Source organism: Myodes glareolus, chromosome X (genome assembly GCF_982192425.1).
Source record: "Myodes glareolus chromosome X, mMyoGla1.1, whole genome shotgun sequence".
Classification (NCBI taxonomy): Eukaryota; Metazoa; Chordata; class Mammalia; order Rodentia; family Cricetidae; genus Myodes; species Myodes glareolus.
The window spans coordinates 96405395-96425676 of NC_142053.1; the positions used below are offsets into that span (position 1 = coordinate 96405395).

A 20282-nucleotide genomic window follows, 5' to 3' on the forward strand; every position below is an offset into this window, starting at 1 on the left:
AGATCATGAAATACAGCTTCAATTTTCAAAACTTATGAGGGTGGGGAGATAGTGTTTTAGAGCAATTGCTGGTTATTCAGAGGACCTGCGTTCAATTCCCAGCATATTTATGGTGGCTCAAAATCATCTATAACTCCACATCCAGGGGATCTGACAACCATTTTTAGTCTCTGTGATCACTAGGTACATGTGTGGTGTACATATGTACATAAAGGCTAAACATTTATGTAAATTTATAAAATGAATTTATATAATAAACATATATAAATATATCTAATAAATATATTTATATATAAAATGAATTTAAGTTTTTCCAAACTTACAAACTTACTTCTTTAGGGGAAAAGAAAAATCCATTTTTGGCACTAAATTGCCTTTAACCATTGTTTATTTCTACAGGCTCATAATATAATAAGGTATAGCCTTGCAAAATTTCATACTAGATTCATAAAGATCTGCCTGCTTCTGCCTCTTGGGTGCTTGGATTAAAGGCATGTGCCACCACACCCAAGTCACTTACATTTCTATTTTGTTATATATATAAATATATATATTTGTTTGTTTTTCAAGACACGGTTTTTCTGTGTAACAGCCCTAACTGTCCTGGAGCTTGCTCTGTGGACCAGGCTGGCCTCGAACTCACAGAGATCCACCTGCCTCTGCCTCCTGAGTACTGGGATTAAAGGTGTGCGCCACTATCACCTGGCACAATTACATTTCCTAATCGTACTTTTTCTCCATCTAAAGTCTATAGAAATGTGTTGAGACAGTACATATTTTGTTGTCTAGGAATTATTACATGGACTCAATTTATTCTACAAGATATTGATCCATCTCTTACAGTTATTTGTTGTTGTTGTTGTTGTTTAGAATGATTCTAACTCTACAAAGTGTCTCATTATGAAATAGTAATACAAAAAAATTTTCTCTTAGCAAGTGAACTTCTAAAATTTAATAGTAAATGGTTTCTATGTATGTGTTTCATTTGGATATTTGAAAGAACTCATACTTTAGAAAATAAAAATATGTTTTTTAGATAAAATAGTTAATCACATTATGCTTCATTTTAAGATTTTGTTGTTTGTTTGCTTGTTTGTTTTGTCCAAGACAGGATTTCAAAGAGACAGGATTTCAAAGAACAGGCTATCATCTAACTTACTATGTAGACGAAGATGACATTGAAATTCTATTATTCTTTCCACTACCTCCAAAATGCAGTTTATCTTACTTTTTTCTTATTGTTTGAGAATTTCATAATACAGAAAAAGTCTTTTGACAAAATGTACCCCCAATCTCTCATTTCCAACTTCACTGCATTTTTCATCTATCTTTTCCAAGTTTCATATGCTTTCATTCTAAATCCATTGATTCACCCTATAGATACTATAGTTATGAATAATCTCAAGAGCATTAATTATAGTACAATGTAGCAAAGTAAATACAAATATTCATCATCCATTACTTCTGATTTAGTCAACTAATTGTGTTTCTAAAATTTGACTTTTAATTACTGTGATTATCAACCTGCTTATAGAATTTATGACCATGTGGCAATAAGCTTTTTTCCACTGATAAGGACTCACCTCAACATGTTAGTGAAACAATCATCTGAATTAGGAGACGCTACATTTGCAATGTGAAACATACTATACAAGATTGATTTGGCCTTTTGAGATATATGGGCAGGTAACCTTAAAATAATGATGTAATAAAACGTTACTTACCAAAGAAAGCCAAGAAGTTGAGTATGGTGGTACATGCCTATAGCCCCAACACATGGGAAGCTGAGAAAGGAGAAACGGGAGTTGCAGGACAGTTTGTGTTACATACTGAGTGCTAGGCTAGCCTGGGGTACACGCCAAAACCCTTTCTCCAAAATGAAAAAGGAATTACGATCAAGTGGGAATTTAACAGCTATTAAGCATATTTCTAACTTGTCATTGTTTATTGGATTTCTAATGTATTCAAGACACTGGAATATAAATCACAGCTGTGTCATACATTTGCTTAGCCAGCATTTCCCAAGTGAAAAGTGTCAGAGTCACTGAGTTTTTCTAAAGAATTTTAGCCCTGGGTAGACGTTCCAGTGTGAGCAGGACTTTACTGGTCTCTGTAGAGAGATTCCACTGGTCTCTATTGATCTTCCCTACTAGCAGAGTTATGCACAGGATGAGGACTGGAGGCTTTTGTTCAGCAACACAAGTGGATACAATTCAGAGAAACCACTGAAAACTCTCTTTTTAGCACAGCACAGCACAGATCAAATTGACTTTCCCTATGGCCTATATTGAGAAACAGCAGGTTTCACTTCAAAATCAGTTCATCAATTTCTTCCTCTTTTTCTTTCTCCTTTCTTCTGTTCTTCACGCCTCATCCTGCTCCCTCCCCCTTTTCTCCCCCCTCACTCACTTTCTCATTCTCTCATTCTCATACAAGCATCACTGTGACACATTTAAATTATACAAGTAAAACTGTATTTTTTATCATCTATTTTGTCAAACCTACTGTTTTTAAGTTTTGAGATTTGTTTGTGAGAGACAGAGAGTGTGTATGTATGTGTGTGTTGTGTGCATACATATCTGTGTGTCACATGTGTGCAGCACCCACAGAGACTAGAAGACAGAGTCAAACGCCATAGAACTGGTGTTACAGATGGTTGTAAACAACAACATAGGTGCTGGGAATCAAATTCTGGTCCTCTGGAATAACAGTTTTATCACTGAGGTTTCCTTCCAGCGTCTCAGGCTTCCTATTAAGCTCTGCTTTGAGATGTTCCCTGGCAACACTTTTGTGATAAGCATAACATTCTATAGTCATTGCTGCTATGTACTATTTACCCTTGGAAACAATTATGTATAAACTATCTGATATTTTCAGTGACTGCTTGGTAAGTAACGTCAGAGTACTGTAATCTTAGTCCTTCTTCATCCTTTCTAATCCAGGCCTGTGTTGGAAAATGCAATGAGAGATAGATTTTACATGACAGATACGATTATTTTTCAGATGCTATTCCAAACCTTCCCCCAGCTTATCTTTTTTTTTTCTTAAATGTGGCTGACAATGAGGGCAGACTGAGAAGCCAATGATAATAACACTGGGTTTTGATTCTGCTGCATGGACTGGCTTTTTGGGAGCTAGTCTGTTTGGATGCACACCTACCTAGAATGGAGGGGGGTGCTTGGGAGAGTGAGGGGGAGGGGGAAGTGGGAAGGAAGTGGGTGGATGGGAGGAGGTAAAAATTTTAAATACATATATAAATTAATTATTAAAAAAAGAAAGTCTAAAATGTTCAAAATGGCTTACACAGAAGAATAGAGCTGGTGCTGTTCTGGTCTTATCAATACTCTGTACCTCCCTACATGTTCCTTTACACCCATCTTTCACGTATACTTCATCTTCCCATATGATGAAGCCATTTTACACCCTCCAAAGGTTCCTCAGTTACTCACTGAGGATACTCAATGTGGATAAAACCAGTCTTGCAGCTGGAGTTAAATGCCAAAGACAAGGCAATCCGCAATGGAAAAGACAGCATTGCATGAGTCAAGGAACCATTTCTTAGGTGGAGCAGCACAAAACCTGAAGAGAAAAGAAGTAACAGTTGGGGATCTACAAAGCTCCTTTGTTTAGGGGGTGGAGAGAGTAATGGGAAAGACTATTTCAGGTCCCAGAGAGTTTCAGTTGGCTCTGCTAAGGAAGGTCAAACTGAGATACTCATGGTGCAATCTATGTTTATTTAACCAAATTGTACTGTAAAGCTAGGCAATCTCTGGAGATTTTTATTTATTACTTACAGTCATCGAATTTCACCTTAAAACTTAAACTTGATCTTTCAAACAGCAGATTGTGTACACTATTGATATGTGCCTTTTAAGTTATATATCTTGATTCTGTGTAAGATTTGCTGGTGAATTATGGCTACATTGACATGGTAGCAGGCATTCCAGCTGCTTAAAATTAGTAACTAAAACCTTAAATGCACACCCAGGTGTTAAAGTGCACACACCTGTAATTCCACCACAAGGAAAGCCATACTCCATTTAAAATCAATATGAATATTCATTCTATAGAAATATATACTTAGATAGTATTCAAGAATGTTGATGCTCAGTTATCTTTTTGTAACCTAAGTGTTCCCTAAAAGTAAATTCAATATTAAGACATTTAAAAATGTTTGTATACAAAAAGGAGTAATAAACATTTTTTTTCCTTTTTCATTGCTGAGTGTCAAACCCAGGACCTGAAACATGCTGCTCAAGCACTTTATAGCTAAACTACAGTGTCGGGCCTTAGACCTTTTAAAGACAGGGTCTTCCTCTGGAATAGCCAAAGCTGGCCAAGAATGCACAGTATTATCTAGGCTGGCCTCAGACTTGTCATCCTCTTGTCTCTACTTCTCCATTCCTGATACTGCACGAGTGTACCACTTAGCTTGGCAGGAGCTTCATTTTAGACTCTAAAAAGCTTGTGACTATTTTATGAACTTGGCCTGATCGAGCTCACCAATGGTGAATGACTTTTAAATATAGAATCAGAATTTTTAGGAATCTGGTAGAAAATATTTTTGAAAAATGAACAAATACAAAATACTCACATCTTAAAAATATTAGAACAGGTGTTTTTGGATTTTTTTCTTGTACAACTGACAAAATTAAAATAATAATACTTATTTTGGCCAATAAAAATATTTTTGTTATTGAAAATGTAGAACCAAGTGCACAAAATGCCCAGCTCTTTAAAAGAGGCCAGCTGAGTATACTGCACTTTCCTCTTTGCTTATCCTGTAAAAGTCCGAAGAAGAATTTAGGAAATCTCCACTACTACTCATAGCTTAGTTAGAAGGCTTCCAGTCCTTAGGAACTACTTTCCTGGCTCTCAGTGAGCACAGAACCATACAGACTACTATCATAATCTATTGCCACATCTAATTGAGAGAGGTAGCTTACTCTAGATGCCAGCAGACATGTCACTGGGGCACACCTTTCAGTTCGTCATTTGGCAACATGACTAAGTGTTTTGTTACGCGTTACTGGGGTAGGCTCTTACTGGATTTCTATCCCTCTCTTACTTTCCGGTTCCACTTGGAGTCAGGAAGTTCATATAACTAGATAAATCTAGTTGTGTAAAATTGTGTAATGTTGGTTAAAGCTTGAGTAAATAAAAGTGTTGTAAATGGCAAAGAACAAATTGAGTGTTCTGGAGACATTAGATTCATTGGTACATTTTAGTCAAGAATTTATATATAGCTTATTAAAATAGTCAATTAACCTATATCTACCATTATATAAAATAATCTAAGTGTAGTAAGCAAAATACTGAAAAAGCAGAACAAAACTTCATCTCCACCATACATATTCTTGATTTACTTTGATGAAAATTCCAAATATTTATTGTCATGAATTTATTCATTTTTAAGGCAGTTTTCTACCTAATATTGCTTCTTTGCTAAGAAAATGTGTTCCTTATGGATTCAAAGTCTCTGAGCAGCACTTTCTCGACTCTAGAGTTGCTTTTCCCCCAGACAAATTTTCTGCTTTGTTTTCCATGTATGCTCTGATGGAATGCCTGGAGAGGCAAATATTCCTTCTGTGATTCTTCCCAATAATTCATACACTCCCAATCTATCAATCTAATCACAAAAAAATATCATGGAGCCTCAATGAAAAAATATCCTATAAGATAACTGATCTTCTTCTAAACCTCATAAGTAACTCTCATTCCATAAAGTAATAAATACTGCCAAAACGTGATACATTTGATAAACTTGACAAAAATGGAAAATGCCTCAACAACTATTTTCTTAGCTCTTTCAAATCAATGGAATGGTACAGTTCTTCCCAGTCAATTTGTTTTAAAGATGTGGGTACAAATGGTTTGAGGTTGTTTCTCCATCACTTTTCTCCACAGGTGACTCCGCCAACCTCACCTGCAGAGCTTTCTTTGGGTACAGTGGAGACGTCAGTCCTTTAATTTACTGGATGAAAGGAGAGAAGTTTATTGAAGATCTGGATGAAAATAGAGTTTGGGAAAGTGACATTAGGTAAACTATTTTTCATCTTTTGAACATGTGCAGTTGAGTTAACATTTGCTCTGCTAAGTGGGGAGAGGGTGAGGTAAAACAGAAAAGACTTTTAATCATTTTATCTTTCTATTATCATAACAGAAAAACTGATACTTTTTGTGTAAGAAGCAAAGAATTGTTGAGACTGACTATGGAATTACAAAATGTAAATGCCATTTACAAAAACTTTAAGAGTAATTCTTTTCATTTTAAATATTTGTATTCATTCATTGGGATTTCATACAGTATGTTTCGAACATATTCACAAACATACCCCCACTTTCTCCACATAAGAATAATTTCCAAAGGGACCTTCTGCTAATAGCTCACTAAAGCCATAATAATGGAAAATATAGAAGCCCATTCTAACCTTAGAAAAATCACTGTGCTTTTTATTTTCAAAAAATCTTTTAAAAGTTGCTGAGAAGAACCAGGCGTGGTGGCTAATGTCTGTGATCATAGTGCTTGACAATCTCAGACAAGAAAATTGCTGTGAATTGAAGGCCAACCTGGGAAACAGGATCATTCAGTGCCAGCCTGGGCTAGGATGAGACAACTGTCTCTAAAAATAAATATTGAAAGGAAATGTTAGCTAGGCACTACATGGACTCAAATGCAAACTTTATATTTCCCTTGGATATTTTTACATATTTAAGCTACCAAGTTAAATATAAAATGTTTGATGAGGTGATGGCGGATATGCAAATTTTTGTTATCTTTTCTACTCTAACTTTAATGTATAAATATTTATGAAGAGGGAATGATAATAGAAGAAACCCTTAGATTTTTAGGTATCTATTTTGAGGGCATAATGTTTATACTTCTTTTTTTCAATGTAGTTACATAATTATTTACTTATGTTTAAGTATCAAAGTATTCAGTGATGAAGCAAATTATATTTGAACATGAAAAGTTAGTTCTAATCATAATGCAAATGATCAATGATTTTCATAATGATAATTAGATTATATCCAAATACAAATGATGAATATTTTCTAAATATTCTTCCATATAGAGGCTTTCTATCCATTCCATATTTCTGACTGGATATGAGGATTTAAGTGCTGTTTCTCCTTTTTCAATGTCAAGCCTCTTAAAACTTTAACAAAAAAGTAAGAGAAAATGTTTTTCAGTAAGAAGCAAAGATGTATAAAATTGTCATAAAAGATAATTTCTATTGGGATCTTATCTCTGGCAACAAATACACAATATCAAACTCTGGATTGCTCCAATTGGGTTCTGGAAGATCCAAATGATCAGATCTCCAATATGGATGAAAATTTTTCTTTGTCATTATTTATATTTAAATTTCACTTTTACTATTTACCAATACTTTTGAATTATTAAAACTAAAGGAGTATTGTAAACATAAACTTTGACTGTATGACCTTGACAAAAAGCTCTGGAAGGTTATTTATCTAATAAGATATACATATTATGTATACATACACATTCATCCAGGCAGGAGTTTAGAACTAGGAATACTGGGAGCATGAAAAAGGATACCTAGCTTAATTTCTGTTTGTTTGAGAGATTGCTAAAATATATCACAATCAGATTAGTTAGTAAGCATTTACCATTAATTTTAAAAGTTAGAATTAAATACTTATCCAAAATTTTTATCTCTCGGTTTATGGTTTCATATTTCTTTAAAACTCTGCAACTTGTTTGTATCACAAGAAAAAGTAAGTCAGGCTGGAGGTGTCAACCAATGTGTCAAAATAACTTGGAAATGTTTTCTTTCTCTCTTACTCTTTTTAAAAATAATCCGCTACATAATTAGGCCTCCAGCCTAACATTTTGAAACCTGTTATCTCATTTTTACATCATATTTCTTCTTAAAGGAAAAACGTTTTGTAAACTTTTCTCAAGGTCTCCGTCACCTCTCTATCATGACAGTATGACTGTCCTCCTATGAGAGATAATTAACTGCAAGTTCATTAGCATCTCCAAAGACAAGCTTCTTTATTAGAAGGGAAGAAGGAAAGGGCATGCTATCGTTTAATTAACTTAGCATCAATTCCTAGCCAGAGTTGGGAGCACCAACTCTGTAGGTATATTCTCATCAGATTCGGATTCATCTACATTTCTTTCTTTTTCATGTATGTGTATGTGTATGTTTGTGTGGGGTTTTTGTTGCGTTTTCCTTTATGTTTTAGAATTCTTAAGGAACATCTTGGAGAACAGGAAGTTTCAATCTCATTAATTGTTGACTCTGTGGAAGAAGGTGACCTGGGGAATTATTCCTGCTATGTTGAAAATGGAAATGGACGTCGGCATGCCAGTGTTCTGCTTCATAAACGAGGTGAGTGTGACCTTCCGTGCTTGAGAGATAAGCTGAATCTTCCACAGAAAGGACTTCACTGGACTCCAGTAAAATAAAACTGTTATATTTATTTTTCGCATAAACCTGGTAGAAATAAAATAATCACATTAGCATTTGTACATGAAGGAGTTAGTGGACTTATGTCCATAAACACATTGTTCAAAGGTCAGTACTCTGAGGTGAAATGTGGTAGAAGAAAGCCAGGGTTATTTAATGGCTAGCACCTGAGAAAATGGCTATTTATCCCTAGATGAATGACGTTTGTAGAGAACTTGGTTAAAGAAAGATATGAACTTGTAGGGAGAGGAAAGAAAAGATCAGGGGACAACAGGGGTTTATTACCCAAAACAATTCCCCATCCCTGATTGTGTGACTACCACTCCCGAAGCTGGTAATTGATGTTGACCTCCTGGGTTAGGTTCTGTATTTTTTTTTTAAATTATAACTGGCCTGAGAGTTAATTCCCACAGCAATTAGTGTGCTTTTTGTTTCCTAATGCACAGAAGTAGAATAAAGAAGCACATCTTGATTTTGTCTGAGGGCATCCAGCTGTTCTGGGTTTTGTAAATCTAAAGATCATTTAGCAGTTAACATCTGCATCATTTAGGTAGAGCTTTCTTTAGAATTTAGACTGGTGGACAATGACAAACCACAAAGGGACAACCATGATTGCAAAAGAAGAGAGCTTCATAGATGGATGATTAAATAAGACTCGAGTGAATTTTGGTTTCTTTGCCTTGCTTTACTATCAAATATATAGCCTGAGCAAGATGTTCTCGAGTGTAGAATTCCAATATGTAGATTTGAGAAAATATTATCAACTCTTCAGTGTTTTGCAAAGATAAAAGAAGATAACAAATGGGAAGGGTTCAATACAGTACCTATAAACAGAAGATGTTTAGTTAAATGGTAGTTGTTATAGGAAATAGGTATTAGGTCATTTAATGTTATCTTTAATGCAATAGAATGTGTCATGATTTGAAGGTTGTTTCATTACTGCAAGAACTATGCCTGATGGATTCTCCAATACAATGTTTCTTGACATTTTTAACCTTGTATAGTTTTTTTCATCTATGATATCCTCCCACGATTAATATTAACTTATTAGAAGTAAGATGGGTTGTCATTTAGGGCAGTGTCTGAAGTAATAACTTTATCTCCATTGCATTTTTATCAACTTATGCACAGGTGTGTGTGTGTATGTGCCTGTGCGTGTGTATGTGTGAATTATTTAAAATCAGACACAATTACATAATGTGACCTATGCCTTTGAGTTAGTGATTTGTTTTATGCACACTAGAGGAGAAAAAGGTTTTTCTGCATTATGCTAAGTTATAACATTCTAGTCTACTTATTTCAAGAATGTTTAGTACTTGCTTACTCAGCAGATTTACGATGATTTTAATTTCAAAGCATATCTTCAGTCCTAGAGTCTTTGAGGTTTGCAAAGAGACAGAATGCTGAAGACTGTTCCCTACCTTATTGGGAAACAGATTCTCTTTGAATAGTGATGCTGAAAGCTATTCAAATAAACACCTTGACTGTCAAGGTGACTATAATATTGAAGTAGCATATTATGCTGGAAAGTGTGGAGAGAAGAAAAGTAAGCAGCAGCTAGCAATGTTGCTTATTGTAGCTTAACACAGAATTAAAGTTAAACAATGAGGGAATGTGAGTGCCCACGTACAAAATCAGCCTCAGTGTAGTGAGCAGCTTCAATGATGCAGAGTTAACACTTATCCTGCCACAGCACCTTCAAAATAATGTATCAGCTTATACTGGGTCACATTCAATCTCTAGACAAGTCATTCTGTCTTTGGAATGATCTGTTAGAGATCATCTCTCTTTCTCTAGTTGTCCATCCATTGGCTCCTGTTTACACTTTCCGGTGTAACAGGACATGATCCTAGCAATCAGATGTTTGATAATAGCTGCCATGATACTACTGAATCTTGATTTCACCAGACTCAACCTATCTGGTACCTTCTACTCATTCCTCCTTTCTATGTATCATTCTTGTCACTCGCTTTTTTTTTATTGTTTTTATTGAACTATACATTTTTCTTCACTCTCCTCCCTTCCTTTCCTCTCCCCTTCTACCTTCCCTCATCACTTCTCTTAAATACAGTCCAAATGAAGAGTTTAAAGTAATCCTTAAGAATTAAAATAGTGGGCTGGAGAGATGGCTCAGAGGTTAAGAGCCCTGGCTGCTCTTCCAAAGGTCCTGAGTTCAATTTCTAGCAACCATATGGTGGCTCACAACCATCTGTAATGAGATCTGGTGCCCTCTTCCGGCCTGCAGACATCCATGCAGACAGAATGCTGTATACATAATAAATAGATAGATAGATAGATAGATAGATAGATAGATAGATAGATAGATAGATAAAAATAGTAAAGAAAAGCTTAGGGCACATGTTAAAAATCTACTGATTTGGGGACAAGTGAGATGGCTCAGCAGTTAAGAGCATTTGTTATTCTTGCATAGAACCTGAGTTAAGTTTCCAACACCCATATGGTGGCTAACAACTATCTGTAACTCCATTTCTAGGTTAGCTGATACCCTCTTCTGACCTGCATGGTCACCCGGCACATATATGGTACATATATGCACCTGCACACAAAATGCTCATATACATAAAATAAACCTAAGAAGAATTTTAAGTCTATTGATTTGGACAGCATCTATTTCCATTTGGAGCATGGAAGAGATGACAGGGGCTTATCATAAGAAAAGAATGCCAATATATTTGATGTGTAGGGGAAGCTAATAAAGTTGGTTTTTCAGGCAGGCATGAAGTCAGGTAAGGGTCAGATACACTCTAGGATATTTCTAGCACGTTTAGCCTAAGGTTAAGCATATAGGGCTATTAAAGCTTCCAACCACAGAAAAAAATACAGTTTTGCAGAATCAAGAAAATTGTTTCATAAGAAATACCATTAACGTCTGATTATCTGAATATGAGGAAGACAAATATTTTTAGCTGCTCTCAAATGCTTAAGTTTTTCATGATGCCTTTCAAAATTTGTATTTCTGCAAGCAGTATTTTGTTCTTATTAAGATTAGTCCCCAAAGAATCCTCCAAGTTTGTGTACTCCAAAAATCTCTACTTAAAGTGAATGTGCACCTTCTTTTAAGGGAGTTGAAGACATGGAGTCTTTCTTTGCAAGGCATTAATGGATGTCATCTTATCTCAGAGGGCCCATTGTCTGGAGTGACCACACTCACCATCTTGAGAACAAGGAAAGACTTTGGTCAGCATGTAGCATCATTGTAACATCACTAATCCTACAACGTTCAGAAAGAGAGAACACAGCAAATATGATCCCATAGGTTAGATCTTCGATGACAATGTCTTTGAGAATGTCAGACTTCTGTCAGGTTATCAATTACGCAATTATCAAATAATTTTCTGTATTATTCAGATGACCAATGCTCAGAGAAACAACTGGAAGCTGCCAATTTTAATCTTTTGTTTTTGCCACCAACTTAAAATTTCTTTAATTTATGGGTTTTTGAAATCTTCCTTTTAAACTTGTCCTTGGCAAAATACACTAAAACACTTGTTTAATCTAGATCAGAGGTTCTCAACCTTCCTAATGCTGCAACTGTTTGATACAATTTCTCATGTTGTTGTGACCTCCAACTATAAAAATACTTTCATTGCTACTTCATAATTTTGCTACTGTCTGGAATCATAATGTAAATATCTGTGCTTTCCAATGACATTGAGGCGACCCCTGTGAAAGTGTCATTTGACACTCCCCAAGGGGTCAGGACTCATGGGCTGGGGAACCGCTCATATAGATCTTGAGCACTAGGAACTATAACTTCCGACAGATAAAGTTTATCTAAAGTTCTGTAAGCATACTTCTTCTACTGTTACTCTTCGTTCAATATGTTGATATAACATGATTTCAGAGTCCTTCAATGGGTGGCAGGGACTCTTGGAAAGATTACCCCTGACAATCAAATGAGTCTACATTTGAGGTATGTTTAATTATGCTTAATTATTACCCTTCTATCTTTATTTGGAAAGCCCACCTGAAATCTACCAGGAAATTTGACCAGAGAAACTTCTATCTTAATAATATCTAAGGTTGGGGATGGAGTAATAGCTTAACAGTTAAGCATACTGGCTGCTTTATTCAGAAGTCCTGAGTTCAATTCCCAGAAATCATGGTGGCTCACAACCATCTATAATCGGATCCTTTCTGGCATGAAAGCATACATGTAGACAGAGCACGCATACCTAAGAAAAAACATAAATAAATTTTAAAAAAAGAATATCTAAAGTTATTCGACTCCTGTAGCCAGAAAATGTTGCTGGCTAATTAGGATCATGTCAGAGAGTGAGAGTTAAAGACAGAAGGGGTATGAGGTTCTATTTGTTACGAGTGTCCTAAGTCTTAATCCTCTCTCCAGAAAACTGCCCCTTTTCCTTTAGCTTTGCTAGTGTCTGGCCTAGAAACCACAGGAGTTAGAAACAGGCTTCAAAAAGAGCCAACAAAGGTCTTCTCCTTGATATGGGACTGTGTGAAATTTTCCCTGGCATTTTCATTATGCGGGTCTTGTTTAGGCAACCATATTTTTGAGATTTCTCGGAATCAGTTTTCTTGTCTTTTCTAGAAACACTATCTAGCAGCATGTGTGTGTGTGTGTGTGTGTGTGTGTGTGTGTGTGTATGCATATATGTGTGTGTGTGTGAAAATAATAATTAAAGAATATGAAATTAGGAGTTTGAGAGGGAATGGTAGGAATGTGGAAGGAAGAAATTGGAAGGAGTAAAATAAGAGCAGAAAGCATGCAAATACAATGTTCACATATGAAATTCTCAACTTTTAAAAAATTCAAATAAAGAAGAACAAAAATAAAGGGTTTACATATCAGTTACTGGGTTATTTCTCATTCCTGCCCATAGTTGATTAAATTTACTGTCTGAGTCTCTGAATATTTACACAGATTCCTTTGCTTGGGTTTCTAGTTGTTCTTGGCCATCTTGACATGCACAAAGCAATCAGTTTTCCTCCAAATTCTGATCTTTCCTTTTCTCTTCATTTTGTATTTTTTACACTTCTCCAATACAACAATACTGTAAATGAGTGGTTCTCAATTTTCATAACACTGTGACCGTTTAATATATTTACTCATGTTGTCACGATTCCCAACCACAAAATTAATTTTGTTGCCCATTCATAACTGTAATTTTACTACTATTATTAATCATAATATAAATATCTATGCTTCCCAATGTTCCTAGGTGACCTCTGTGAAAGGGTCATTTGATCCCAAAAGGGTCATGACCCACAGATTAAGAAACACTACTTTAAATGGATACACACCAGAAATGTGTTTGAGCCTCAGATTTATCCATTTCTCCACTCACCAAAAAGAAGTGGATTCTGTGTCAGTGACTTATAAGTTTTGATCTCAAATTTGATGACTACTTGATGCCCTCAAAATATGGACATCTTTATTTTCTGTAACAAAGCACTTTAGTAGTTAAAGGTTTGGAATTGGAAACAAGGCTGGTTGTGTTCAAGACTCAACTCTTCTGAAAAATTGTTCTGTCCTAGGCAACCCACTCCATTTATGTGGGTCTCCAATGGTCTTCTTTAAAATGGGAGTGCTAAGATGTCCTTTCACTTATAGCAGCTATGAGAATTTAATGAACTCATATGTGTCAATGCTTATCACAACATCTGACACATACTTAGTGCCCAATAAATGTTAACAAGCTACTACAAGACTTCCATGGTCTGTGTCCTACTGCAGGTAGAGAAGGATGTGGCAATTGTGTGTTCGATTAAAAATTCTTTGCATTCTAAATTTATCTTTCATTGAAATTATCATCTTTAGCTCTAACAATTACCTCCCACTTATTCAGAATTTTGCCTTAATATAAATTTTCTTTAGTCTGAATATACTGTCCTAAAATTTTCATTCATTTATTCATGCATTTAGTGATGACTGTTGCATATCTCTATGTGCCTAACATTGTGTTTGCTTGCAAAATTAAATAAAGAAGAGGAAATAGTTACCAATATAAATTGGAATGTCATGATCTCCATTTTAAATTACACTGCTACTAAATATTCTTAACACAAAACTATGCTTTTTTGTTTGACTTTAGAATTGCTACGAGTCTTCATTAACAATCCTGGTCTTAATGGTTATGTTTACTATATTGATTACAATAATGTGGCAAGTCATACATCAAGAGGTAGTAGAACTGGAAAAGTATCTATTTGAAAAACTTAGGCCTATTTAACAAAAATAAACATCTAGGTTTTCTCTATTTCCCCTCAAACTCATTTCACTTCTTCTGTACACACAGCCTCCCTCTAAAGAATGTAATCAATAGGAATTAGACTTGCTCAATAAACCCTCTAGTCCTGGAAATATCTTTAGTAATGCAATTAAATGTGCAAATAATTTAGGATGCATTGTTTTAAAGCTGGATGAATTTAGACCCAGTGAACCGTTTATCCCTCCTTGTAATGAGCCATCTTTGTAATGTCTGTCTGTGTCCTTGCTTTTATTTGTCTAGTACATTTATTCTCTGAGAGATTCAATATGATAACAAATCCTTGTAAACCTCTCTTAGATTTAAGAAGAGCCAATTGATGTCATTGATCTTTGAAACTAGAAATTTTTTTTAAACAGTCAACTCTTGCTGGGATATCATGATGTCCTACTGTACTATATGGCACTAGCTCCCTGGAAGATTGAATTCATATTCATAGGAGGGTCACTTTTAATGAGTCTTGCCTTACACAACACCAATGTACTTAGGAACTTAAGTCATGTTCATACAGAAACTCCAAATCACACCTATCAGGTTTAACAGCTTCTTTCCTTTAATAAGATTTGACATTTCATAGTCAAATTTTTCTTCTATCTTATAAATTTTTGCTTGTCTGACTCTCTTCTATATGAGAAAACTCAGTAACTATTTCTAATTCCACATTTTTCTTAATTGCTAATATTAAAACAAATAAAAACACTAGAAAAATATTGTGAATATTAGTATCACAAATTATCCCAATTGTTTGATGTTAATAATCTTTTACTTTCATTCCTTTTAATGAAGGACATTTCAAGAAAACCACCAAACTTACAGACATGAAAATTAACTTTTAAGATAACTATTTCATTACACAGAATATACAATTTAAGTGAGAATAACCCTAGGTTATTTTTTCTGCTTATTTTTCCCAAGCAAAACCAATATGGAAAACAAATATTGATAAACTTCTGTTTTCCACAATCCTTGTCAATCATGAATATGAGTGGAAACTCTAAAAATAGTTCATTATTTACAACTATATTTTTCATTTCATTTGTTGTCTACTAAATTGTTAAATTCTTGATAAAGTAGGTTTACTTCTCTATCATATGTTTCAAAGTACCTAACTTACTTAATAGATGTAATGAATGTGTCCCTATCAAAAAAATTTGATTAAATGTATTCTGAATAATAATAATTTCACCCATTGCAGCTTTTCAATTTTGTCACTATTGATATTTTGGGCTGAATAAGTTTCTACTGTAATGGGAATGGTCTTGTACATTGTAGATTTAGCATCATCTTTTGCCCCTACCTATATCTCCCAACATTATCAAATATTCCTGGAGAACAAAAATTAAGAACCCCTGTTTTACAATGTGGAGAGAGAAACCTCCCTACAGGAAATGGCGTTAGCATCTTAAAGTGCTCATAGCAGAGAAATTCAAAGTAAAAAAGAAAACTGAAATTTTCAACTTGAAAACCCTCCAAGATCATATCAACTGGAATGGGGATAGTCAGAAAGTCAGCAGAACAACAGTTTATATAGCAGGAATTGACACAGGCAGACCATTTGTTTCCCCATTTGGAAAGTCAGCTAGATGTCCCCATTCTTGAACTTCTTTTTTTATTAAAAATTTCCACCTCCTCCCTTCCTCCTTTTTCCCCCCCTCTCCCTCCCCCCTCCGTCTCCTGTCCAAAGAGCAGTCAGGTTTCCCTGCCCTGTGGGAAGTCCAAGGTCCTCCCTGCTCCATTCAGGTCTAGGAAGGTGAGCATCCAAACAGACTAGGCTCCCACAAAGCCGGATCATGCAGTAGAATCAGAACCCAGTACCATTGTCCTTGACTTCTCATTCTGCCCTCATTGTCAGCCACACTCAGAGTGTCCAGTTTGATCACATGCTCCATAACTCCCAGTCCAGCTGGCCTTGGTGAGTTCCCATTAGATCAGCCCCACCATCTCAGTGGGTGGGTGCACCCCTCGCGGTCCTGACTTCCTTGCTCATGTTCTCCCTCCTTCTGCTCCTCATTTGGACCTTGGGAGCTAAGTCCAGTGTTCCAACGTGGGTCTCTGTCTCTATCTCCATCTATCATCAGATGAAGGTTCTATGGTGATATGCAAGATATTCATCAGTGTGGCTATGGGACAAAGTCAGTTCAGGCACCCTCTCCTCTGCTGCCCAAGGAACAAGCTGGGGATATCTCCTTGGACACCTGGGAACCCCACTAGAGTCAAGTCTCTTGCCAACCCTAAAATGGTTCTTGAACTTCTTAAGCTTTATAATTCTTGAAAACCACCTAGGGAGTGTATTGGAAAAGCAATTCAGATGTATTCGTCTAAGATGGTACTCAGAATTTGAAATTCAAAAAGTTCATTACTAATATTTCTGCTACCAGACTGTGGATCACAATTGGCATACCAAGGCCCTAGCTCCACAGTAGATCCTACTAATAAAATTTGTAGCATCTAATAGTTAAAGGGCAACTAGTTCTCTCAAGCTCACTGTGTCCAAGAGAAAGGAATGAAGCCAGAGAACAACCAGGCAGTGGGACTAAATCCAAGTAATTGCCTCGTTCCTTTTGTAGAGTCAACACCTTTGCCCTCACACCCTGTTCTTAATGAGGTTACGTACATCACATATTCAATGACATTTTGCTTTCTAGAATGCATTTGCTACTCAAGAGATGCCTGATAGAGCACGCTCTTCTAGTATAAAAATGATTAACCTCTTAAGTGAAAAGGCCTTCATTGTTGGCAACAGTTCCTATGTGTTCAATACATTAACAGGGAAATATATTCAGAAATCTCTCAACAACATGTACATATATAGATAACACAATGTAACCTATGCAAACAAGTTACCCATAATGTTCAATCTGTGCAAATAGTAAAGCCGAAGTAGTGACATGATATATGATAGCCAGTGAATTCTGCTAATTTCCTCATTTGAATATTGAATCCAGCCCTATCACAACTATGTATAAGAAAGATTAGTATAGTATCAGAATGAACCACCACATATTGTTGGTCATGATACATTGATACAGAAAAAAAGAAAAAAAAGTATAATAGTCCAAGCAACAGCATAAAGTGTTCTATATGTTCAAAAGTTTAATTTGCATAAACACCTACCTAGCATCTCACAGAAAAGCTATAAAATTCAAAGAGATTTCACATGAGGCAATTGAAATTTACTGATACTCAGACCTTTGTAGTATAAAAAGGTAACTTTACCATTTTGGAAAATAAGTACATCAGTTTCAAACACTTGAAAAGGAGCCAAATAGATCACTTCGCAGTTAAAACTACTTGAAGCTCTTCCAAAGGACCAGAGTTCAGCTCACAGTACTCAAGTCAAGTGGTGCACAACTGCCTGTAACTTCTTCTCCAGGGTATGGGACACCTACATTTTGCTTTCATGGGCACCTGCACTCATATCCACACACAAACACACATACATATACACATAAAAAACTATTTTTAAAAAGTAAAATAAAGTAAAATATTTGAAGGAAGCCCACCAAAATCATCTAGTTCATAATACCACAGACACATAACATATGCACTCAGAAATAAGAGATAAGAGAGCATGCCCATGACCAATACTCACTAATACCCTCTCACTTCATGCCTCTGAATCACTCTCATAGTCTCATTGTTTGCAGATCGAATCTCCCTTTTTATTGATGAAGCTTCATATCACACTGGAAATACTACTTCACTGTAGGCTGTTTAGAGAAGATAGTTGATCTAACGCTGTTGAATGAAAATCATTTCACTTTAAAAAATATGTAAGGATACATACATTTTTACCAGTTTCAGATAAAGCACATACGTGAATAAGACTTAGTGGCTAAATCACTACTTCCAGTGGGAGGTATACTACTATCCCAGGTGATAGTGCTGGAGGAAGGATGGTGGCTGTGCATTTGTATGGCTGTGAGTTCTTGCATGTGGTTGAGGAATGGCACAACTGGGTCATAATACAAGACAAAAGATATAACTTTTAATAAGCAGTTCTGGATGTCAAACTTTGACAACCAGGTCAGTAAACTGAGAAATTTGACATGACGCATAAAAAATGCTAACTGCTCTCTCAGGTCACATAGCAGGAAAAGTATGTTGATTTCCAATAGATTACCATGGTAACTCGTGTTAGATTTTTAGTGCTGAGAAATACATTTGCAATCTGTAAGAGATATGTTAGTTATTTGTCTCTGCTTTTGGGGCACATCTTCTATTTTTAGCATTTGCTCAGTGTAGAGTAATATATATGAAGGTTTAGTTTTTGAAATTAAAAGTGGACATTTAAATGTCATAAAAATGAATTAAAAATAAATTCACAAAGAAAATCCAGCAGTATATTCAGGAAGGCACACAATGATCATTTTTAAACCACCCAAGAATTATTATCATTAGTTGAACTCTGATATGAATGAAGATTGACTGAAAAGAAATTACAAACAATGATGGAAAAAATGAGCTTCTTGAGAGTCTTTTAATTTTCACTCCTCAGTTGCTTGTTACCTAGAGCAACTCTCTGCCTCATTGTTCTTCAGTTTCATCATTTGCAAACTAATTGCCCCTCAGCTTCAGGGCAGAAATCGTGAAAGAACATATTAAGTACTCACAATAACATATATGAAACCATTTTTCAGAGTCTCAGAGTTTCAAGATTCTGTGCCTCATTTTGTCAAGCCTGAAAGTGAGTTGAAGTGGCTGCTCTTCCCAAGGGCTTTCCTTCTGGTTTAAGTGTTAAGTTACCTTTTGTTCCCATTAGTGCAAAAGACAAACCAAACTTCCTTATATGTGACTGCAGTCCAAAGCACTGACTTCCCACGGTTCCCTAATTCACGCGAACTTAAATGTAACAGGCATTTACCAAAATCTGAAAGAAAGCCTGGTATGGTGGTTCATGACTATAATCCCAGGATTTGGGAGGTTGAATAAATATGAGGGCAGCCTGAACTATATAATGAGTTTGATGTGCACCTGGGCAACAGAATGAGATTCTGTCTCAAAAAAAGAAAAAAAAAGTGAACCTTAAATTACCCGACTTGAATGAATTTGAAAATTTAATTCTAGAATCTAATGTAAAATGATTTCTCTGGGGGAGGAATAATGATAAATTTTGCTCATTACATCATGGGTTTTTTAAGTTCAATAAACTATTTGCAAATTTAGAATCCAGGCAAACTTTCCACCATGGTCCTCAACTGCTTTATGTATTCAAAAACAGAGAGCGATCAAAAGCATTGAAAAGTGAGAAGACAAAGTGCTTTCTGTTACTCCCATTTGAGAGACAGAAACCAGCATGGGGTGTGATGACTGTTTTGGCCCCAATAATCTCCAACTCTGAAAACACCAAGATTTCAAATGAAACTTTTCTCGAGAGAGAAAGTATTACCAATGACTTTCACCAAAACAGTTGTTTTTAATGCTTTCAGTAATTAGAAAATATATTAAAACCTAAAAGAAAGAAGATTAAAATGATAGCAAAAGTCTAATGTTTATCAGGGCTTTCGACTTAGTACGTTGTAGTACAATAAGGTTTTAAACATGTACAGTGTTCCATAAATCTATGTCCATTAGTAGAATATACTTC

At 35.5% G+C, this 20282-nt stretch overlaps 1 protein-coding gene across 1 annotated transcript in view; it reads left to right on the forward strand.

Moving 5' to 3' along the window:
• Positions 1 to 20282, forward strand: part of Il1rapl1 (interleukin 1 receptor accessory protein like 1) — a 1275516-nt gene that overhangs the window by 1218898 nt on the left and 36336 nt on the right. Inside the window, exons 7-8 of the mRNA XM_048449782.3 lie at positions 5908 to 6040; positions 8221 to 8366. Of these exons, the coding sequence (XP_048305739.1) occupies positions 5908 to 6040; positions 8221 to 8366 (279 nt within the window). The remainder of the gene's footprint in view (positions 1 to 5907; positions 6041 to 8220; positions 8367 to 20282) is intronic.